At 37.1% G+C, this 24,737-nt stretch overlaps 1 protein-coding gene across 20 annotated transcripts in view; it reads right to left on the bottom strand.

The window, feature by feature from the left end:
- Window positions 1–6,999: 6,999 nt before the first annotated feature.
- Window positions 7,000–24,737, bottom strand: part of LOC112196182 (putative disease resistance protein RGA1) — a 29,200-nt gene continuing 11,462 nt past the window's right edge. For 7 of the 20 annotated variants that reach the window (XM_040519104.1, XM_040519103.1, XM_040519107.1 and 4 more), the window contains 11 exons: window positions 23,974–24,026; window positions 23,709–23,882; window positions 22,893–23,588; window positions 22,202–22,564; window positions 16,305–22,034; window positions 13,652–16,200; window positions 13,244–13,553; window positions 12,369–13,074; window positions 11,490–11,648; window positions 11,309–11,370; window positions 10,168–10,758 (listed from right to left, as the gene is read on the bottom strand). In XM_040519104.1, the coding sequence (XP_040375038.1) occupies window positions 13,487–13,553; window positions 13,652–16,200; window positions 16,305–17,108 (3,420 nt within the window). In that variant the 5' untranslated portion in view covers window positions 17,109–22,034; window positions 22,202–22,564; window positions 22,893–23,588; window positions 23,709–23,882; window positions 23,974–24,026 and the 3' untranslated portion in view covers window positions 10,168–10,758; window positions 11,309–11,370; window positions 11,490–11,648; window positions 12,369–13,074; window positions 13,244–13,486. Of the gene's footprint in view, window positions 7,491–8,111; window positions 9,379–10,167; window positions 10,796–11,308; window positions 11,371–11,489; window positions 11,649–12,368; window positions 13,075–13,238; window positions 13,554–13,651; window positions 16,201–16,304; window positions 22,035–22,201; window positions 22,565–22,892; window positions 23,589–23,708; window positions 23,883–23,973; window positions 24,027–24,737 lie in introns of those variants that run through there. The other 13 variants (XM_040519092.1, XM_040519101.1, XM_040519100.1 and 10 more) reach the window with 13 other exon arrangements.

The following is a 24,737-nucleotide window of genomic DNA, read 5'->3' on the forward strand; positions in this document are numbered from 1 at the left end:
GAGTAGCAGGTGGTGAAGAGCTTGATGAATTGGGCGACAACGAAAGCTATTAGAGCAGAGAGAAGAGGATAGTTGGTGAAGCTTCAAGACGACGAAAATGACTTAGCTGTCGTCACTTCACCTATCTCCTTCTTCTCGTTGGTTCAATTCAAAGCTGCTGAATTTCTGAGGTAAAATTCCAATCCAATGGAAACCCAGAATCTGAAATCTCAATTGGACTATAAACTGGAATACAAATCGACTATTCAAATTTCACAAAATTGATATGAGGCTTATGATAACCCTTGCATTTCTTCATGCTTTCCATTTCTAGCTTCAATTCTATGTCTATCTCATTTACCCAAAAAACATGAGACCGATGAGAGAGAAGAGAAGAAAACAAAACTATTTTTACAAAGAGCGGGAAGGGGAAGAAGAAAGAGAATAGAACAGGGGCAAAAATGACAAAAAAGAAGAAGAAAAACTTGCATTGAATAAAATGCCTCGTCTCTGCTGTCATTCTTATTTCTTATTTCTAACACCAAAATACAATACCACAATTTCCATACAATTGCTCATCTCTCTCATAATTTTCCACATCTTCATTTTACTCTCAAATTTTTCTACCTCCTCTCATTGCTAAAAAACCAAAATCATGTAAAATTCCACAAATATCTCAGACAGATATAAATCGCTTACAAAAACATACTGACACGGTCAAAACAGCAGTATAGTTAAAAAAATTACAAAATTAAAAAAAATTGAAGTAAGTATATTTGAAAACCAGAGTCTAAGAACTTTGAGACTCAACCACTAGAAATGAAAACAAATAAAGAGCTTACTATTCATCCAAATAGTACAATTTAGGGTGTGCTGAATTATTGCCCTCCATTATTGGCATCCATTGGAGATGGATTGCCCAAGTAAAAAAGTTTCAAAATTGATGTGAAAAGATGCAAGTAGCCTTGTACGAAATTATTTCAATATTTCATGTAAGGTAATTTTGGTGATTGCGTTACCTAAATTTAGAGGTTATGTGTGCTTGATGGTTAAATAATTTAGGTTTAGGTAATTGGAGTGTCTTATATTGCTCTGGAGTGTTGAAATTTTGGAGTCGGAAACCGTTAGATTAGCTCATTGTGTGGAAGACACAGTAAGTGACTAATCTAACAACTTTCAAATACTCCAAAGCACTATAGAATTTTTGTAAGTAATCAAACTAATAGCATATATAAGAGGGAGAAGATTACCAGCGAGCAGAAGTAGGGAAAAGATGGTGGAACGCTTTGATCGAGGTGTTATATACCCGGTGCGGTCAAACAGTGACCCCATTACATGTATGTTCCAGATTATGCATCTCCTTTCAATCGGTCCAAGCAAGCCAAATCAGTCAGTTGCACTAATACTGTAGCTAGAACTTCCACTATATTTCTTTAGCAAAGATGAAGATGTCTCAAGTTGATTAATCTTTGCACTCCAAAGCTGAAGATGTCTCAAGTTGATTAATCTTTGCACTTCCATTGGGAACTTCTTTGGATTTTATTACTGGATGTACATTCTCAATATCGGCAGGTTATAGAGCTTGCCAAACAACTTGGGGAGAGCTGTGATTTTTTCTTGAAAATTCGATCTATCACTTGCCAATAGATATCAACAACTCCTCACTCCTCAGTATCAGCCCCATTTAACTGTAAGCCACGCAAAGCTCTAAACCTTGGAAAATGCTATCTTCTGGGACATTTGACAATAGCGAGCAAAAAATCTTCCAACACTAGTTTCTCGCATGATTTCAAGTGTTGAAAGTAGGAATCCCTGAAACATGTTGAAGCTCAGGTGTGTATGTACAGCCTCAAGCTCTCACGTTTACACTCCTACAGAAAGGAGTTTTCTAATACACTATCAAGATAACCACTACATGTATCGTCCATCTCTTGATTATTTTTGTCAAGCAACCCTTTTGCCAAAGCATAAGTATTGCTTGATCTGTTTCAGAGAAACAGACTAACCACCTTTTCTTACAATGTTTCATTGTTGACACTCTTTGGGCAAGATATTTTCAGGCAGCTATGTTGAACTGGGTCAATCCAGCAAACTGTGTGGCGTTATTGAGAGAAAGATACAAATTTTTGGCAAGAGAAACAAGAGATTGGTGTCCGAAATAGGTGCTACGATGGCTACCATTCGAGTTAATTGGACAAAAAGAAACAGAAGATATTCGAAAGATGAGAGGGGGGAGGAGTTATTTGCAGGATAGGGTGAAATTCCCAGCTCCTTTGTGGCTTAAGTTTCTTAACTTTCCTGAGTTCATAAATTATTCATCTTTGCTATTTTCTCCAATTCGAGTGCAACTAGTCCTTCAGTTTCTTAATTTCCTGAATTATGGTTTATTTCTTGTGTCTGTCGTCTTAGTTTTGGCTAGCTGATAGGAGCAAAAAGTGTGACGATATTATTGAATATGTGCCCCAATTTAGCCTTTTTCTCCCTTAGTTTAGTGTTTTGAGTCATTAAGTCATTTTGAGAGTCTTGTTGAGTGTTTGGAGTGAAATAGGCGAAAAAAGTAAAATTCATGAAAAATCCTAGCTGGATCATGATTCCTCACTGTCGACTGTTTTTGAGGTCTTTACATTTTAATTCCCTTTATTTTCTCTAGAAAATTCTGATATTCTCCTGCTTGTTGTAGGAAACCTTGCCTGGTGGAACTCTTGGAAACAGCAATGATTGAGTCATAAAATAAAGCATTTAAGACATTTGACCAAGCAATGAAGAAGGGAAATAAAGGAGAAAGATGTTTCAACTGGAAAATAAATAAGAGAAAGACGTTTCAGCTTGTTAAAAGACCCCATTATGAGAGGAATTAAGGCCATAAAGGAGACGTTTCAGTTAGGAAATTAAAGGAATTATGATGCAATCCCATCCATCCAATGATGAAGGGTATGATCGACAAAAGCCAACCAATGCTCCCCTATAAATTGGCAACGTCCAGAATAGAATTTGCATCACTTCCTGGCCAAAAACCATTCCAAGACTGCCCAATTCACTCCTCAAACCTCCATCTCCTACAAGACCGTGACCACCATCCATCCATCAATCTACGAAGCTCTTAGGCGCTGAGTCATGGACGCTCCACCACCATAGCAGAGACGAGTTCATCACCTTGTTGCTGAGCCGCTGAGGAAAGCTTCAAAGTGTAACTATGACTCTACTTACAATTTTTATTTCGGTTTTGTGTGTTTGGATTTGCGAGTTGTGTAATTGGAGACATGAAATTTTCAGAATATTTTTATTAATATTTTTGAGATTTTTAGTTTATTATTGAGTTAATTTCGAGAATTCTTTTATGATGCATGTTACAATCTTGTGCCCTTTTATGTGTTTAGGTAATTTTCAGAGTTAGGTTCATAAGTTTGCATGCTAGAATAACGGTGAGAGTTCTAATGTGTTTGCTTAATTTGCCAAGAGTAATTGTTATTTGTTAAGACGCTGAGTTAAACAAGTAGTAATTAGTTCTAACGAGTGGTAAAAATCATGCTTTAATGATTAAACGATTCTGGAAATTACGTGTTAAATTCTATGTGTAATGGTTAATTTGCACGTGTGAGTTCATTTGAGGGTTAGATAATACTACTAGTTAAGAGAATTACGCTGAGTGTTTTCGAAAATTAGTAGTATTAGGCTTGGTAAGAAATTTTCCGATCCAAGCCTACATTAGAATGAATCAGATAAATGGATTGATCCGCTGAGGCTTTTCATTTGGGCTCTTATCTAGGCATTTAAGATGGGCACATTTTTGTAGCATGTTGAAATGAATTTTCTGTTTTTACACTTAGTAATTTCCGAGTGGTATTGGTCTAAGTTAGGGAAATCGATCATTATATATAGTTTTATTTGTTTCGTTTTTATTTTAAGTAGATTGGGATCCAAATTTGAAAACCCCAATTTTATTCTTTATTATTTTACACTTAGTAATTTCCGAGTGGTATTGATTTGTTAATTGACCTTTTAGTGTAGGTGTACTCTACAATCCTCGGATTGAACAATCCATGCTTATCCTATACTGACAACTACATTTTGCAGGGTTAAATTGTGAGACTATTTCAGCTGCATCACTAGCTAATTTTGTTGGGCTGGCTCTCTATCCACTACTCTATACTCTCTTTCAATTATATTATGTTTCCTATCAAGGGGTGGGGGGCAATTTAAATGATACATATCCTATATCCTAAAAGAGTCACTGTACCATTTTTGGAACTCAACTTAAGGGATGAAGAACTAGCAAAGAAGTATGTAGAATCAAGCAGTATACAATCAAAACAAAGAAAACCCACTTCTTCGAAGCGGTGCGATTAGGAGATGACCAAGGATTGGCACTGCTAATCTCACTTGTCCTACAATTCGCCAAAGAAACAATCTCCTAATCAAATCAAACACTAAAACAATAGTGATCAAGTAACTGAAATAATGTATAGATCACTTCCACTAATTTTCTGCCAAATTGATGATCGTTAAGATATTGAACTAGATTAAATCAATAAACGAACCGAATCAGTCCAACCTGAACCGTTCTTGTTCATAATTGTAAATCGCAGATTTGAATGTCTTAATGATTATCAATTTGGCTGAAAATTTACAGAGATGATCTACTCACATATACCTAAAAACTGAACAGTTGAGATGTGGATATGCGATCGAAAAGTGAGTCTATTCAAGGAAATCCTTAGATTTTAAAATCTAAAGAGGTCCTTAGCATATATATATATATATATATATATATATATATATATATATATATATATATACGGGCGGGTTCTAGAGAGGACGTCCGCACTTTCGTTAAAGTGCGGACGACGCTGCTGCAGCAGCTTTCAGGAGGCGACGGGGCGGCGGGGCTTGCTAGACGGAGGCCAGAGGTCGGACGGATCGGTCTGTGGTCGGTGGAGTCGCCGTCGGACGTGGTTGCCGCGCTGCCCAGAAACCTGCAGTTGCAGGTGAGGTCGTTGCCCAGAAACCTACAACCTCGACCTCCTCCGACCTCGATCGCTGCCCAGAAGCATGCTGGGATACCTCTGGCCTCCGTCCGGCAAGTCGCGCCGCCCTGTCGCTGCCTGAAAGCTGCTGCAGCAGGGTCGTCCGCACTTTAACGAAAGTGCGGACGTCCTCTCTAGAAACCGCCCGTATATATATATATATATATATATATATATATATATATATATATGATTTTTCTTAGGTTAAGGAACAGATTTCTAGTTTTGGGTCACTTTTCGATGACATATTCACATCTTAACCGTTCAGTTTTTAGGTTCTAATGTATAGATCATCTCTACAAAATTTCAGCCAAATGGATGATCGTTAAAGCATCCAAAACTGCAATTTACATGAATGAACCGAATCTGTCGAACCGAAGCGTACATTGTTGTAAATTACACTTTTGAATGCCTTAACAATCATCAATTTGGCTGAAATTTTGCAAAGATGATCTATACATTAGGACCTAAAAACTGGACGGTTAAGATGTGAATATGTGATCGAAAAGTAGCCAAAAACTGAAAATATGTACCTAAGCTTAGATAAGGATCTCCTTAGCCAAGAAGGACTGTATATATATATATATATATATATATATATATATATATATTATATAGAGGCATTCTGAAGAGGATGTCCGCAACCCAGAAAAAGTGTGGACGTCCCTTTTTCGGCCTCGATCAGGAGGCGATGGAGGTGCTGCGGTTGTCGAAGGAACCCTTTGGATGTCCCGGACGACGTCACCATCAAGGCGAAGGCTCAGCTGATCGAAATCGAAGGTGTGTGCGGCGAGCTCGCCTGAAACCATGGAAGCCCAGCGAGGTCGACTTCGAACTCTTCATCGACGACTCCAACGGCAAGCAGAGGCTTGACATCGAGGTCTGATTCGGGTCCGACAACTGCGGTGCCTCCATCGCCGCCTGATCTAGGCCAAAGGAGGGACGTTCGCACTTTTTCTGGGTTGCGGACTCCTGCTTCTGATCGGGCCTGTGTGTGTGTGTGTGTATGTGTATAGTTTTATCATTTTTTTATTCCTCATTTCCACCTTCTGTAATTTTCATTTTTAAAATCAGTATGGTTGAGTTTTAGAAAATTTCTTTCAAAAAACTACAAATAATTGTCGACAGTGGTCATAGTTTGCATTTGCATGCGCACTATCTTCTACTCTTCTAGTCAAGTACCTTTGTTTTAGCACAATACGAGACATGGAATTGAATAAAATATAGGAAGACTCGGTGTCCTAAGTTGCCTAGCTAGATAAGGCACAAGTATTACTTCATCCTTGAGAAAGAGACTAAGGCCATCTCCAACCCAAAGGGCTAAAAATAACCCTGGGGCTAAATTTTAGCCCTAAATTCTGTACTATTCATTGATCTGACATCAACCGTCTCAAACCCGTCAATGCTAAATTATAGCCCTAAAATATATTTTAACATTTTGGATTAGTTATATATATATATATATATATATATATGTGTGTGTGCTTATTTTTTAAAGTCAATTGACTTATAGTAATTGAAATAATTTTTATGATAAAAAATATTTTTTCGGTTGTAATTTTTTTTAAAGATAATTAAAAATATCTTTAGCTAATTTTGAAATGGAATAAAACTATAATCATATTTTTAATATTTATTTTATTCATGACATAAGCATTTAAAAGTTACACAACAAAATAAGAATGTTGAAGTCATATGTATTTATAGTGTAAAAGTAAAAAAAAATAAAAATATTTCAAACCAACGGCTAAAAAAATAAAATAAAAACCCAACGGCTAGCTGACGTCATGCTCCAGTCAGCATCCACTAAATCCCATGGGCCACCATCAATCTGATCCATTTTTTTCAACGGCCAAAGTGCTACTCATAGGGCTATATTTAGCCCTTTAACCCCACCTTTAACCCTCCAATTTGGCCTTTTGACCCTTAAGTTTTTGGGTTGGAGTCCAAAAGGGCTTTATTTTGGCCTTTTAGCACTTTAGGAAGAGGGGTTGGAGAAGGCCTAACCACCTTTCTTCACAATGTTTCATTGTCAACGCCATTTGGACAAGGGCGGCTATGTTGAATTGGGACAACCCACAACTACCTGTGTGGCGTCATTGAGTGAAAGCTACAAATTGTTTAGCAAGAGAAAGAAGAGATCAGTGTCCAGAGGATGTGCTATAATGGCCATCATTTGAGTCAATCGGACGGAAGAAACAAAATATTTGTTAAAGATTAGAAGGGGGATGACCAACTAGCTATTAGATTAGAGGTATCTGTCATCCAAAGATATGGGATGAGATCCAAATCCAAATCCGCTTTCTCCCAACTAGTCAATGAAAGAGAAAAGAACTAAAGAAGATAATTCAGTAGTTGAGTTTGGATTGCAATTAAGGTAGCCCGACATGCCCTATGCGATTGGAAATTTGAAAGCCACAGTGTTGTCTGGTGAGGTGTTGTTGCTAGCATTTGCGGTGGCCATGGTGACTGGGGTCAGGGCCAATCCTGAGAATTCAGAGACTTAGTGCAAAAATTTGACCAAGACCTTATGTTCATTGCATAATGACTTAAAAAAAAAGAAGAATGGGTATAATAAAATAGGGAAGTAAAAAACAAAAAACAAAAAAAGGAAGAAAAAAGAAGAAAGGAAGATTAAAAAGAGAAAGAGAAAAGGAAAAATAAATAGGGACAGAGAAAGTTAAAAAAAAAAAAAAGGAAGGAAAAAGAAGAAAGGAAGATTAAAATAAGGAGCCTAGGACTCGATTAAAAAAGGACTCGAACTCATGACAAGGGAATAAAGGCCCGCGCACGCCTTAACCAACCTACAAACTGGACTACACAAGCTTTACTGTTTTTATAAGGAACTAAATATATTATATTCACTCTACCTATATATATATATATATATATATATATATATATTTGAAACTCGAAGTCGGAAAACTCCCATTTTCGGAGGCCTTGTGCGACAGCACTACCTGCATACCCTCAGGGCCGCCCCTGACTGGGGTCTCGCCATAGATTATGGCATTCGTAGGGTCCAAATCGGTATTGTAGATTCTCCCAGAGAGAACAATCTACAATACCGAGCTTAAGAATTCAAAAGGGTGAATGAATGGTACTTACTACTGAGTAGTAACACAGGCACAGAGCCCGTCTTATTGTAATTGAATGATGTATTGTGTGAACTGGACGTTGGGCATGGTTGGCAGGGACCCAGAGTACTGACACATCCCACCTGTTTCTGCATGCTCTGTAGGAGCTGGCGAAGATTCCTTCAAACTTTAAATTTCAAAATTTCTTTGAAATTATCGAAATTTCTTACACATTATTCTACCTAATGTGGTCCAACCATTACATGTATGCATCTCCTTTCAATTGATTCAGGGCTTCAAGCAAAGCCAAATAAGACGTCATTGCTGGTGATAGTCAGTTGCACCAATACTGCAGCTGGAACTTTCACTACATTTCCTTATCATCAAAACTGAAGATGTCTCAAGTCAAGTCATCTTCACACTTCCATTGGGAACTTTTTAGATTTTTAGTACTGTACCTACATTCTCAATGTCTCTGCGGGTTATAGAGCTTCCAAAAAGAGTTTGGGAGAGCTGTGATTTGTCTTGAAATTTCGATCGATCAACTTGCTAATAGAAATACACAACTCCTGAATATCTGCCCAATATACATGCAAGCCATGCAAATTAAGCTCTAAACCTTGGAAAATGCCATCTCCTGCTCCGAATTGGGACACAGGCATTCAACAATTGTGAGCCGAAATTTCCCAATACTTGTTTCTCGCAAGCTCAATCAAATTTCCCACTTCTGCAGAAAGGAGTTTTCTAATACACTATCAGAATAACCATTGTCTGTATACTCCATCTCTTGATTACTTTTGTGAAGCAATCCTTCTGCCTTCCAGAGTGTACGATCCAGTTAGCCTTGTCTATCTTATAGGTCTATATATTAAAAAGCAAATCCAATTTTGCTGTAAATACTAAACAGTTTGTCAATCGAGAAATCCACTGCAAGGATTCCAAGTTGAAGGAACCATTGCTGCAAATGGCTGAGGAGATGTGCTCACATGTCATAATGTAGTGATGTACCAAGTAACTCTAACTGCATTATGATTCGAAATAGACAACAGTTATCGCAAACTGTGAGCACACTTATAAACACATACTTCAGCTGCGTTATGCCTTTTGAATATAGTTATCTTCTTTTCCCTAGCATATGCTCAAAAGAAAAATCGAGTCCAGTTGAATTTACTGCAGTTGTCCAGCCAGTGCACTACAGTCTCACCAGTTTGCAGTATTTAAATCATTTATCCAATTTCATAGTTGTTCTCATCTTTTGTGAAGCTTCACAGTGGAGATGGTGGACAGCTCCATCTGCACTGCGAGAAATAGAGAACTATATTATTATCCACAATGCAGTTATAATCCTTAAACTTTAACACCAGATCTTCGTTGCTAATAAGTTACAAAAGAAAAGGATATCATTCACAAATCATACGGTATATCCAGAAAGGGACAAACTTGTACGTAACCACGTTTCGGCATACCGTTATAGTCAACTTCAACAAAGAACAAAGCCACAAAGTGTTTACAGAGAATACAGTCACAAGAATTAGAAGCAATCTAAATGCCATTATGTCTTTTTAATGGTCTAACAAAATGTAGTTTATGTCATGTACAAGGCACTTTTCAGAGGCATTCCAGTCTCTAAGATGCCCTTCATCCATTTAACCAGGTTTTCTAGTTGCTCCAAGTCCAAAATTGCAGCTTTTAATATATCAGAGCTCATTGAATCTAAAACTGTGCATCAGTTTTCATCCTCCTTAAGGATCTAAAAACCTGATTGTTGTTCTACCCGTTTCATTTACTGCATCTTTACCATCTGGAGCAAATGAAAAAGCAGAAACTGTTTATTTACCCTTTTCAGAATGATTTCACTTGATCAGTTGATTTATTTCACTTGCCCTTATATATGTTAAACAGCAGAAACTGTTAAAAGAAAAGGCAAATGTGAAATCAAATAGAGGGGAGATTAGTTGTATACTTGTAATCAATTTTGCCATGCTTGGAATTCCACAGATTCGTATTCCTAGCCCAAGATCACACCCATTTTATTAAGAGAAAAATCTAGAATCATAAAGAACACCACAATCAACAAGTTCACCCAATTTGTCCACTGCAATAATCCACTAATGTCAAAATAAAATGTTCTTTGTTAAGTAATCTCGTACTATTTAACCACCCTTCTCAACAGTGAACCCCAAATACACCCAAATCTCACAAACACTTGATCTCACAGTTCTCTCCATGAAAATTATCAACCAAGAGACTAACACTCAAAGAACATAAGAAACTTTTTGACTACCACAACTGATGCCATTTTTACCTAGCCAAAGATAATTGCTCAAATCTCAGAAATATGGCTTGATACTTAAAAGTATAAGAAGTGCCGAGACGCTCAGAATCAGCTCTACAACCAATATGAGTAACTCATAAACAAGCCCAAAGTACCAAATTGTCCAGGTCCTCCAGGACTTGTTTGTTGCTCCATTCATTAAGTTTTCATGGAAACACCAAGAGAGCACAAAAATGCAAAATCTGACGTACATGAGGTTCTTCATACAGCTCACAGATAATAGAAGGCTTGTTTCCTAGAAACCATGCATGCTTGACTAAATGGCTTATCCAAGATGCAGATGGAGTTTGTTCTCAATATAGGGCAAAGCAGCCTTTGCCAGATCCAAACAAACAGCAACCACCTGAGACAACAAATTTGAGTGCTCCAATTCCTTGATCCTTAGGACAAAATCCGAGTAAGAGAGTAGAGGAACCAGAATGGACATTAAAAAAAAAAAAAAAAAAACCAGGTAATTCACCAAACCTACTAGAAGAAACTGATTAAAAATATTATCCAAACGAACATAGAAGAAAGCAGTAAGTCAACATAAAAGTAATAGTTTACAAAGGAAAAACTTATCCAAGGTTAATCAGATAAATTAATCGTATCATTATGTAAAGGTAAATAATCATTGTACCACAAACTGCTACTTGGAAGCAGATGATTGCAGAGATTGGAAATACAGAGAATAGTTGAAACTAATAAAAGGTAACTGATGTTACATTCTATTTTGCTAAGTTTAGTATACAAGATGCTTGATACTTGAAATTTTATGAAACATTTGACTACTAAGAAAGAGAAGAAAAAAGAAAACCCATCAAAAGAGGGAAAATAAAAGGAATAAAACAGAACATGAGACAGCATAACATTCAATGAAACGAATGCATGCATAAGATGGAGAACTAAAGTACCTGAACTTAGTTTGCACCATGTCAAGTTCAGCTGTTCTTCCATTTGAACAGGATAGAGCGGCCTGGTGAGAAATTACAAATGATGCCAAAACAATTATAAAGCCAGCACTGTAGAAAGTAAATAGCCTATAAAGCAGGGTACACCAGGAGGGAAGAAGAGGTAGGGGTTTGAAAAGCTTACTATGATTTTAGGAACTGGTTTAACTTAGAACATCAGTGGAAGCAATCATGCACAACTGAAATTTCAAAGACTCAAGGCACATGTTTCCCTCCGAACTTGAACCCAACAAATATCCCACTGTGCTTGTTTAAAGAAGTCTCTCATAGCTTCAATGTGGACCTGATATCAAAAAGATGATCTGTCAATGCTGAGGAAAAGAAAGAGAGAAGGATAACATGTTTACTTCTTTTATTAAATGCTTCAAAAACCTTTTCCTCAACAAAGCAATTACACACTTGCTACACTGAATAGCTGTGAAAGAAAGAATATGTGGATGGTTTACAGTTGTGGAGGTGAAAGGGATCTGATAGTTTACAGTTGATTTTAAACAAGGAAATGAGCATCTAGGATATCAATGTTAACTTTGGCATCCATCCGGATTATTGGATATCTAACAATTGGGACCTCTCAGCATAACTTCACATAGATGGTCAAAACCAATAATTTCCAGATGCAGTAATATGGTGAGGTTCCTGCTAGATTCAGTGGTAAGTAATTCTTCACATCATTGTTGGAGGGATCAGTATTGTGTGACAACTGCAAATGAATGAGGGTCTGAACTGTTCTGGCAAATACTTTACTTGCAATAAATGCCATTGAACATCTCTCCCTCAACCCAAAATAAGAACAATAATGTTCATCCTCATCAATGTCTTTTTTGTTTATACTAGAGGATGAACTTCATCATCACAAAAACTAGTACTTATAAAGGAAAAGAATAATAGGACATAAAACATGAGGATAACTGATAATTTAAATAACTAGATGAAAGCGATAGAGGGAACAAGAACAAACACAAATTACACACTGCCTCCGGAAAATAAGAAGTCAGCCACTTACGTCGGCTGTCCTCAGTGCATCTTTTGTCTGCATAGCTGCCACTTTAGGTGGGTACTTTTCATTCTCATAGCAGCTGCTGATTAACACCTTATACAAAGAAAGTATACAAGGTTACACTGACGATACAACTTATAAATATAAATTGTAGGAAAGTAAATAGGAAATCATCCTAGTAGGCTTGCATCGATGAATGCCAAATTCATTAAGTGTCATAAACAAATGAAGAAAAGAATGCTGGGATACTTCTTTAACAAAGTCACTGCACCACTGTTTTAAGATATCTGTGGGTGCAGCTAAAGAAATCAAATCATTGTACATTTGTAGAGAGAAAAGTTTACTATTAATCAAACAGGGCATTGATATATTTTTATTTCATTGCAAGTCTTCCTTGAAGAAAGGAACAGGGTATCCAAACCAAAACAGCATTTCCAGGAAAAAATGTTAAATACTAAGATGATAACATACTGAAATGATTTCTAATATGATATGATTAGTTTGAAATGATTAAAGTATATTTCTCCAGATATATTTTTATTTCACTGCAAGTCTTCCTTAAGGACTAAAGAATTTTTCTCCAGTATCGTGGTCACCTTCTCTTCAAGGAAACATAACAAATAACCCATACATGGAGAAGGTAATTGAACTACTGGGACTGGATCTTCAACTAGTCAACATCATCTGATCTTCCCATTAACTATGATAGAACCTGCTAAGATATAACTTATGCCATTAGGAAGGAAAAAGATGTTAAATTCTAGGATTATAACAGACTAAAATGATTTCTAATAGTATGTCTATCCTCCATGAGAGACCAAATATGATATAACTCGATTGAAATGATTAAAGTATATTTTTCAGTATCATGGCCACCTTACATGGGAGAGGTGATTGAACTACTGGGACTGGATCATCACCTATTCAGCATCATTTGATGTTCCTGTCAAGTATGAATGTATGATAGAGCCTGCTACTATATAATTTATGCCGAAAGGGAAAGGTAGGATTGTTAATACATTACTGGTTAAAGTGAAAAAAGAAATGTGAGAAGAGAAGAAAAAGATGGTGGTTTGAAAAGCTTACCCTGCTTTAGGGATAAATTTCGGGCAATTGGGAATTGATTAACCTTGTAACGTGAACAGACATTCTAGTTTAGTATGGCGGGCATTCTGTATCTTCAATCCCAGACTGAGTTAAGAAAGATGAAAAATGAGACATAATAAGAAATAAATTTGTAGTAAAAAAGAAAATAAAATGAAAACAGTTTGATTTGGTTAAAAAATTACTGGAAATTTTTGGAATGTGAGAGAAATGCTGGGCCAGTCTCCTTGGTGCATCTTTCTTTGAGCAGGGGACATTCTACAACAGAGAGCTCCTTCAATTTGTTGAGGTTTTTCATAGCATCTTTTGTAGGTAGATGCTGGAGATTCTTACAGAACGAGATCTTGAGAAGCTCAAGAGATGTAAGATTTCCCAACCACTCAGGAAGAGCCTTTAGTCCCATAAAAAATGATATCTGGAGTCCTTTTAAACAAGTGAAGTGCTGAATTTGTTGGGGCAGAGACTTGAGCTTAGGCCACCCAAACAACCATAACTCTTCAAGTTGTGAATTAGGTGGAAGCTGAAAATCAGGGAAGGCATCCAGCTTATGCCAGAATGGACCAATTGTCAGCTCCTTCAAACGAATGAGGCGGTGAAATCCTCCTGTGGGTACATATTTTAATTTCCCACAATGACATATCATCAAACGAATGAGGCGGTGAAATCCTCCTGTGGGTACATATTTTAATTTCCCACAATGACATATCAACAAGTGACGAAGATTAGGTGGAATAGATTCTAGACTACGGCAATCCTCTGGTAAAGACAAATACGCATCAAGACCTTGAGAAATTTCCTCCGGTTGATTCGTTGAGTCCGGGTGGTCGCACTTCACATATGATACTGACATGGATACTAGACTAAAGCAATTAGTTATTTGCAGATCCTGAAGAGAGGTGCAGAATTGGAGCCCACTCGGTAGGCTTAATAATCTCTTACAATAAGAAGTCTTCAAGCTCCGGAGAGATGTGATAACCTGTGTGATTGGAATTGATGTTAGATTATCACAATGCCCAATCTCCAATTCCTGAAGAGAGGTGCAGAAGCTGATCCCACTTCCTAGGCTTGACAATTCCTCACACCTTTCAATCGTCAATTTCCGGAGAGACGGCATGCCCTGTGAGGTTGGAATTGTCATCAGATTACGGCATTTGGAGATGTTCAATTCTTGAAGAGAGGTGCAGTAATCGAGCCCAACCTCTAGGCTTGATAATCCATGACAACTCCAGATCTTCAATTGACGGAGAGATGCGATGCCCTGTGAGATCCGAACCGACTCTAGGCTGTCACAACCATCTATCATCAACTCTTCGAGGCAAGGAAATACCACGACTTCTCCTTCTGCTGCTGATATCCTCGGTGCTTCCATCCATTCAATAAGCTCTTCGCACCGAGATATGTATAATGTTTTCAATGCAGGAAATAAAGTCGTGCTAGTAGTAGTACCATAAAACTCAGCTCCCACAACTTTCAGCCTTCTCATCCCATAAATCTCAAGAGATCTTAGATTAGGTAGACGGCCGAGTGTTGGGACTCCTTCACAATTATGTAACCGAATCTTCTTCAAATTTTGGAGACTCGTTATCCATGAAGGAAATCTAGCACCCATGAAATTTTCAATCTTCAAGTTTTGCAAGTTACCATGAGGTTCCAAGCCATCTAGTACATCCATCTCATTGTTATCAGTTGGCCTTCGGTACCATTGAAAAGTTAACCCACTTACGTGACTTTTCTCCACTAAGAAAGCCTTCTTTGCTTCTTCTCCATCCCTTACATGTTCTAGCTTAGAAATAATTAAGTGGCCTCTCAGTTGGTTCAACCCACCCAACTCCTTAATTGCAGGACATGTCTCCTTACCCACGTTAAAACAAGTTAATGTTCGGAGTTTAGTTAATCGCCTCAGAATCCCAGATTCAAATCCCATTCTCTTATCAAAATAAAGATGCCTCAAGTTGATCAGATTTTGAATCTCCTTTGGACACTTTTCAAGATACCACGGTAATCTCAATGTTTGGAGATTATAGAGCTTGCCAATAGACTTTGGGAGTGCTTCAATTTTTGTATGTGAAAGATCTAGATACCTCAAGTGCTTCAGCTTGCCAAGTGAATATGGCAACTCCTGAATCTCATACCCAAAGAAACTTAAGACACGTAAAGCTCTAAACTTTAGGAACTTGGTATTAGAAATCTGGACATTCGAAAAGAGTGAGCGCAGTCTTGAAACACTTGTTTTTGGCATACTTTCTAGTTTTTGAGTAAGAATCCGTGCGACATGTCGAATCTCATCATCATCCATCTCATTATCGAAGTCTGGTGTCCAACTCTCACACACGGATACTTCTATTGCACGATCATGCAAAAGATCATGCATCTTGCATTGAGTGATAACGCCATCCTCATCCTTTGTAGCATCTTGAAACAAGGAGTTCTCCAGTAGAGTATCAAAATACTTATTGCCTATATCCTCCATTTCAATACCTTGCTTGCTTTGGAGCAAACCTTGAGCCATCCATAGTTGGATCAAGTTATCTCTTTCAATTGAGGAACCTCTCTCGAGCATAGAGCAATATGCAAAACATTGTTTCAATGGTGATTCCAAATTGTCAAAACTCAACCTCAGAACCGACATGATCCTGCTATCCTCTTTGTCTGATGATACCTGACATATTTTACTTTCCAGAATTGACAACCATTCCTTACTACTGTTCTTAGAACGCATCAAGCTTCCCAAAACCTACAGTTATTTTGAGATTCAAATTTTAGCATAACTTCATCTATACATATCAAATAGTTCATCTACACACTAAAAAATCAATAAGGTGATTGAAGACACCGTACCTTTGCCACCAATGGAAGACCAACACACTTTTTGGCAATTAACCTTCCAATTTCCTCTAGTTCTGAAGCTATGGGAGTACTAGGATCTGCAAATGCTCTATCCTTCAATATGGACCAACATTCATCATCCGATAGAGTCCCTAGATTGCACCTAGGAAGTGTTTCCATGATTGATGCAACCTTGGCACTACGGGTGGTGACAATCACACTGCTTCCTTTGGCAGAATTTAGTTGCAACAGACAACTCTTCAAATCATTCCAATTATTAGCATCCTCACTCCAAACGTCATCAAGTACAAGAAAATACCTTTTCTCTTTCAACTTCTGCTGGAGGCTTCCAATCAATGCTTCCCGACTTGAAAGATTTGCTCCAGTCGCATCGTCATATGATTCCAGCATTCGACATAAAATTGAATTGACATCAAAAGTATTAGATACATACACCCATAATGTTGCATCAAAGTAACTTTTCATTTCACCTTCTTTCAGTTGCTTGGTAACTGAGCGAGCCAAAGTTGTTTTACCTAGACCTCCCAATCCTACAATGGCCATCACCGAAAGAATCTTTTCTTGATTGTTGGAGTTGGTCAAGGTTGCAATTATATTTGACACCACCTCATCCCTTCCAACAATAATTGCATCTTTGAAGGTGAATTCATTTTTCTCAAAGAATGAGGTTGTTTCCCTGTCCTGCATACCGTGACTGGTTGCTGCACCTCTATTTGATCTGACGAGTCCCACACCGGGTGCTTGCTTGTTAAGATCCTCCAAGGATGTGTTGATGTTGTAAATCTTGCGTGCCATCTGAAGACGAAATACAACAGGATTGTTGCAGAAGAAGCCGAGTATCTTCTTATCCAGGCTTGTCTCCTTTATAACGATACAATGAACTTCATATTGTAATTCATCCAGAATATCGTCTGCATAATAAGCTTATAAGCCTCTTCATCCACTCTGCCCTTGCTCGGAGTTCCCGATCTTCAGGTTCATGCGCAGCATCATGTATTATATTTCCAATCAGAGTTGAGGATTCTTTGAGCTTGTTTATCTCTTTGCGGAACCCCCAAACGATATCGAGTCTCAATTGATCAGTAGCGAGTGAAGCCACGTTACTCACTACTTCTCCGGCAGTGGATTCAAGGAGAGAGAGTACAAACATCTTTCCCGGGGTAGAGGGAGACTCTTCAATCTCAATGGTGAATACTAATCACACAGGCCGAGAGCGATCAAGTAGTGTGTTGTTCTTCTTTCCTCTTTTTCAAGTCAACAGAAGATTCATAGAAAACGTCGAGGGCCAGAGGCACAAAATAATTGAAATTCAATTATTCAGTTTACTTTAAGAAAAAAAAAAAAAAAATCTCTCTGCACCATACAAATTTTATACACTTGTCTCTTTCATAGTTTCCCACATGTCCAATTTACTCTCTCAACCTTATCTCCCTCCGCTCATGTAAACCGCCAGTGTATGTTTTTATACCAGCTAAGACAAAGATATAAATTACTTTTATTCAAAAAAAAGAAGAAGATATAAATTACTCCAAAGTATAACTGTTATGGTAAATAGTAGTAAAAATAAATAAAATTAAAATTAAAAACCGAAGCAAGTATATTTAAACATCAAAGTCCTAAAATTTTGAGATGAAAAACACACAGAGCTTACTTGCCAGAATGCCATCCAAATAGTACCCTTCAGGGTGCCAAATCATTGCCCTCCCTTATTTTTAGCTCTCCTTCATAGGAGATGGATGGCCCCAAGTAAGATGGTTGCAATTGACATTTCACGTATGACATTTATATGAAAAGATGCAAGTAAACCAAACTTGATGGTTTAGGTACGAAATGGTTTCAATTTTGCATAAACCAAATCTAGTGGTTACTTGGGCTTGATGGTTAAATAAATTAGGTGCAGGTAATCGAACTGATAGCATATAAATTAGGTGTATTTTTCCAGATTATGTATCTCCTTTTAATCGGTTCAAGCAAGCCAAATCAGTCAATTCTAGAGATGAGTCAGTTGCTGCCGAAACTGCCACTATATTTCCTTATCAAAACTGAAGATGTTTCAAGTTGATTAATCTTAGCACTGAACTTTAAATTTTTAGTACTGTACGTACATTCTCAATGTCTGCAGGTTATAGAGCTTGCCAAAAGACATTGGGAGAGCTGTGATTTTTATCTTGAAAATTTGACCGATCAACTTGCCAATAGAAATTGACAACTCTTCAGTATCAGCCCCATATAAATGTAAGCCATGCAAAGCTCTAAACCTCGGAATGTGTTATCTGCAGGGACATTGTCATTCAACAATAGTCCCAACAGTTGTTTCTTGCATGATTTCAAATGTTGAAGTAGGAATCCCTGAAACATGTCGAAGCTGAGGCGTATGCCACCTCGAGCTCTCACGTTCAGACATTCTACGGAAGGGATTCTAATACACTATCAAAAAACACCAGCCTGTATCTTCCATCTCTTGATTACTTTTGTGAAGCAATCCTTCTGCCATCCAGAGTTGGACTCTAACTATGAATAATATGTTGAAATTTAATATCCAAGTTGTTTCAATATGTTATGGTTGTTGCTTTATTGTCTAAAGGTTCAAGTTGCTCTAGTAATTTTGACATCTTATATCCTTGATGTGTGAGGCAAATATATATGACAATTGACAAAGAAAAGGAAAAAAAAAAAAGTAAGAATTCAAAATACAGCATGCAGATTCAAAATGAAAATGTTTAATGGCACATACCTTTGCCACTGATGGTACGCCCGCACACGTTTTAGCAATCAACCTTCCAATTTCCAATTGATCTGAATCTATCAGAGAACTACTACTACTTGGGAAGGTTCTATCCATCAAGATGGACCAACATTCTTAGTTGAATAAGTTTCAAATCACACATATGGCTTCGAAATGTTTCAGTGATCAATGTGACATTGGAAATGCAGGTACTGACAATTACCATGTTTACCCGAACAGATCTGAGTATTAACAAACAACTCTTCAAATTGTTCCAATTTTTAGTATCATCATTCCAAACATCCCCAAGTATGGGAAAACCTGTCAACTCTAATTGAAGTTAGTGCTGAAGCAATCCCTGCTGACCTTCCACCCCTGCCTTTGCTCAGTTAAGTAATCCCAAGATCCGTCTTAACATTGAATTGAAGTCAAAAGTCATACATAAACACACCCTTATTTTTATTAAAGTGCAGTACCATCTTCTTCATCTGCTTTGAACTACTAGTCTCTGAAAACCTCATATTGGAATCCATCTGAGACATCATCAGCATCACCCAGTCTTCCAATGCCTCACTTCCATCTTCAGGTGTCTTTGCAGCATCATGAAACACTTTCCAATCCAGGATCAGGATTCACCCAGTTTCTTCAGTTTTTCTGTTAAGCATCAGGCAAGAATGAATTGTTCCAATGCAAGGTTACTTTAGCAAGTATTCCCTCAACACCAAAAGTAAGCAGAAGGTCTACAAGCCATCTTTCCTCCTCTATGCAACAGAAAGACTAAATTTCTAAACTGTGACACAGACCAACTGTTTCTCTCTTATAACCAAGGTAAGAATTTCAATTTATAAAGTGAGAGATGTAGGCTTGAGAATGTTGCCTTTTATAGAACTAGAAACTTCAATTTCATAATTGAGGATCATTTTCCTGCGCATTCACATGGACAAGCATTATAAGCAACCAGACCATATTGTTCAATTCATTAAGTTGATGTATGATCATTATATTATGGAGGACGATGCCAGCAAGCTGTTAAGGCACAAGCAGTCAAGTCACTGTTTAATCCCTTTCATTTCTAGGGTTGACAATTTTATATCAAGATCATATATTATAACAATTGCAATAACAATGCAGGGGAGGTGCCAGCCTAGGAATTTCAGTCATATCAGTTTAGAATGGGTTACTGTCACGCTACATAAGAATCATATGTCAAAGAATCTCACTTAATTGTGAAAAAAGTAATTAAAAAGTATTGCAAATCACTACACCAGTGGAGTCGTTTTATGTTTAATTTAATCGTAATGTTTTAGCAACTAACATCACCTTCCAATGAAGCAGGGTTCTTCCTCATCCTAATGTAGTCCCCTCACAACAGTTTCTTTTCTAGCAAATATAAGATACAAACTGACACTTTCAATCTATACCAATAGTTCATTGACAAATTCATATACAGTGTATACAATGAATGCTTCACAAACAGGGTATCCGTTAAATCGTAATAATTCAACAGAAACATCAATGAAAAATTCAGGGTTCATAAAACTTCAGCCTACGATAGCAAAACCAAAGCATTGAGAGATAGGACATTAAGTACACTTATGTCACAACCAAGGTCTACGGTATTAGTTATCAATAATTTTTAGCCAGTGAAAGACTGAACTGGGCAATAAGCATCACAATCCACCTAAGTGTCTGCTTCAATAATGAAGCACTACCAATGACAAATTTAAAAACACAGCACCAAAAGAGTTTCAAGGAAAATAACCTGAAGGTGATGAGAAACCTCTATGTTGTCCATATCTACTTATGGTTCCCAAAACCAGACAGAGCCAGGTCCTTGAACAGCTCACAATGCAAAATTTTCAAGAACAAATTTACAAAAAAAGCTAAGCGAGAAGCCCAAAACAAAAATCAATAAATATATCAGAATGTCCCGAAGATAAGGGAAGGGCAAGAAGGATTCACTATGGGACCACAAAAATCACTTTATTTTGCTAACCAATTTAAATTCCAACGCTTAGATAGAAAGTCAAGAATGAAAAGTATGTCAGTATATTAGTTTCTACTTTCTAGTATAATCATATAACTAAATGAATTATGGTCAATACTCAATAGTCTATAAGCATTTCCTATAAAGTAAAATGTAACCAAAGTATCCTAAATTCAAAACCCAGAAATCAACTTTTGAGTATTCAAGACAACAAAGTTATGAATTACAGCCACGCTTTACCACCCTAAAACAAAATCCTAAAGTATAGCTAAGAAACTGCACCACAAAACCAGAGCTACAACACGGATCATAAATGAAGGTTACTATAAAGCTGGAGGATCAGAACCTGAAAATGCAACTCACTGAATGTTCTTGAAAAATATTGGGGACGCAACAAGGGTGTGGGTGAGTTATATCATATAGGATATAAGAATAAAATTTACAATGGCATAAGAATGTTCTCGACATTTTTTATGCAGGAGACAGCAAGATGTCCTAATCTACATGGTCATAGGCCTTCTCGAAATAAACTAGCGAGATAGCCCGCGCGATGCCGCGGATTTATTAGCTTGCTCCGGCACTTCTAATCCAATATTAAATTTTCATGACCAATATTAGTTGTCAAAAAAGAATGCGTCACTTTTGAAGAATTCATTCAATCTGTGAACTAAGGAACTTTGAATCTCAGATCTTAAAATAGGGCCATAAGTCAGCTATATGTACAATGAAATAGGAAACCCCAAAAGAAAAAAGAAAAAAAGATGAAGAAAAAGAAAAAAAAAAGCAAAAAAGATAGTGTAGAAGCCAAGACTACTAAACTAATGTAACTCATTCTACTGGAAATGTATATAAAAGTAACTATACTTATTAAGAGCAAAGCTCCAGCTTAAGTTTTCTTCAATTTCTTCCTCATCCCAGCAGCTCTTCACGATGGCTCTCTCTCTTCACTCCATTTCCATTTACTCCCTTCCCATTTCCATTCACATTAGCATTGACATTGGAATAAGAACTGTCACCAATCGCAACAAAAAAGATCAGTATCTTTTAGTTTGCTCAAACATTCAGGTGACCAAAATTAGCAGTATGGTTGCACAACCAATTCTATTATTGCATCTATCCTATATTGATGAGAATACCAGAATTTGTATTGAAGAAATTAATTAATAGCATACTGACCTGAACTTCAGTTGCATTGAAGCAGTCCCCATATGAAGGTTTACAGAAAGCATTGGTTACATCCTGAAGCACTACCCTCCTCTTATGCTGGACGCATGCATTTCCAGCCTCACTCTTGTTGTTCTCATCTACAGAAGCTCTCTTTGGATTTGCTCCCAAAGCCAGCTTCTGACTCTGCTTTGTGGGTTGTGCGCGTAATTTTAATAGGTAAACCTGACTGGATGTATCTAAAGAAGCAGCTCCAGCCAATGTTTCTTGACCAATGATGCCGCGATATTGTTTTCTTGCTGCAGGTTTGAATGCTTGCTTTCGTATCGCAGGCACTCCTATATAGCAATCCACTCCCACTGTTCTATTACGGAACTGTCACTCAAAAGCAGAGATGATACTTCTACTTTGTCATATTAAAGAACATATGCTAGTACGAAACCTTATACTTTGATATGCAAGTTATGCTTACACAACCAAACAACATATTTTAAAGTCCAAGTAGTTCTTCCCATAAAAGTAATTTATTTCAAGTAGTTCTTCCCATAAAAGTAATTTATTTCAAGTAGTTCTTTCCTCCAAGTAATTTATTTCAAGTAGTTCTTCCCATAAAAGTAATTTATTTCAAGTCCAAGTAATTACTTTACATAAAAGTAATTACTTTACATAAAAGTAATCTATTACTGAAAATTTAAAATTTTACCTCCAAGTAGTTCTTCCCATAAAAGTAATTTATTTCAAGTGCTTGACCAAATGAGGCATGCTTTCTTTCCCACTCTGCTTAACAATCCATCAACCCTGGGGACATAATCATCAATTCTCATGACCCAAATCATATCACACTGAGGGATGGAAGTTTATGACGGAAAAAAATGTCATGTTAAAGGGCAGGTAAAAAAAAAAAAAAGGAAGGAGAAGAAGAAGAGAGAGGCAGAATGGCAGTGAATCTGTTTCACTGATAAGATGTATTTCATATTCAAGATCATTAAGAGACAGAAAGGGAGATAGAGATGATGTAAGTTTCAAATTTGGATCTAGATACTTTATAAAATTCTCTAAAAAGGGAGAATATATAAGTTTCCCCATTAATAAAATTCTCCAGTAAGGGTGCATCTTCAACCAGAGAACTCATCATATAGTATAGCGCTAGACTATATGTGGTTGAACCTGGAACCTGATTTATAGAACAGATAGTTTGGTGAATTCAAAGTTTGCCTAGTATACAAACCAATTGCCTATATATGAATTGCACATTTGTAGCTGTTTCACACTTGCCCGGCCACAAACCACATCAAGAAGGCAGATCATAAAGTGAGTGATACTGAAGCAAATACTTTAGTCCACAGCAGGATTATTGAACACTCATTCTCTCCTGCTCCGAACAACTGGGTGATGGTTCCTGGCATTTACATAAGGATAAATGTTGTTAGGAGACGATTATAATACGACTTGTTAGCAAAGTGTGTCTGAGGCTAAAATTAGAGAAACCTTGCCAAGTGAGTTCATTAAGGTTACCTACATTCATTGCAGGTGGGAGTGCAGACTCAGAAGAACAAATACAATGGATCAGAGTGCACTAAGCAAAATTTAAGCACCCCTTTAATGATCAATATGCCTTTAAGAGGCAGGAACACGTAATGAACGATTATGATCCCAACAATGATAGATTTCTGTATCCTTGACCCTCTCAAACCTGAAAGAACAATGTAAACTAAGTTATACCCAATAACCTTAAGCATGAATCTGGGAAATGAAGACTTTGGTATATAATTGGCATTGCATACCTTTAGGGAGGTTTCCGTAAATCTTCAAAGTGAGACCGGGAATAGCTCCATCTCTGCAATCATAAACAGAGAAGTTACAAAACTAAGTAGTAATACAAACAATAGTTGTAGGGTCCTCATTGATGTGAATGGACTTTCAGTAAAGTCATTATGCTAAATGAGAAGTAATCTCATTTGAATGCACAACAATAGAAGCAAATATCGTCTCTGGAATCATGTAATAGAAGTTAGGAGCTATTTGAGAGAGCAGCAGACTCCTTTTTGATGAAAAATCCCAATAAAAACCTAATCTTTCCCACTACACAAATCAACCAAGCATCAAACTTCAAAAGCCCGCTATAAATCTGAAAACAGCAAATCATATCTTTTTTTTTTTTTTTTCTTTCACTGCCTACAAAAGAAATACTCATTCAGGTCAAAATATTGTAGTTGCATATCAAGAAATCAATCAAAAGGGAAGTTTTGTTTGACTCAACAAAAAGATGGCTCATGATTTCAGATCCCTACATTCGAAAGCATAAACATGAACAAACTGGTGAGGACCATGGTTTCAGATCTTCCCAGACATAGCTTTTCTTCTTATTTCTTTGTGTTCATATCCAATAGGGCAGCCAGAATTTGGTTATACATGCATAATACATGGAACATTAGTCCTATGCATGCAGGAAATTAAACAAAGATCCACTCTGTAATGACTAATTGTGGTTTAAAATACATGCTCTTCAAGAACTAAAGGAAACTAAGTCCTTCTAAAGATAATAATG

This window comes from Rosa chinensis, chromosome 4, assembly GCF_002994745.2.
Source record: "Rosa chinensis cultivar Old Blush chromosome 4, RchiOBHm-V2, whole genome shotgun sequence".
Taxonomy (NCBI): domain Eukaryota; kingdom Viridiplantae; phylum Streptophyta; class Magnoliopsida; order Rosales; family Rosaceae; genus Rosa; species Rosa chinensis.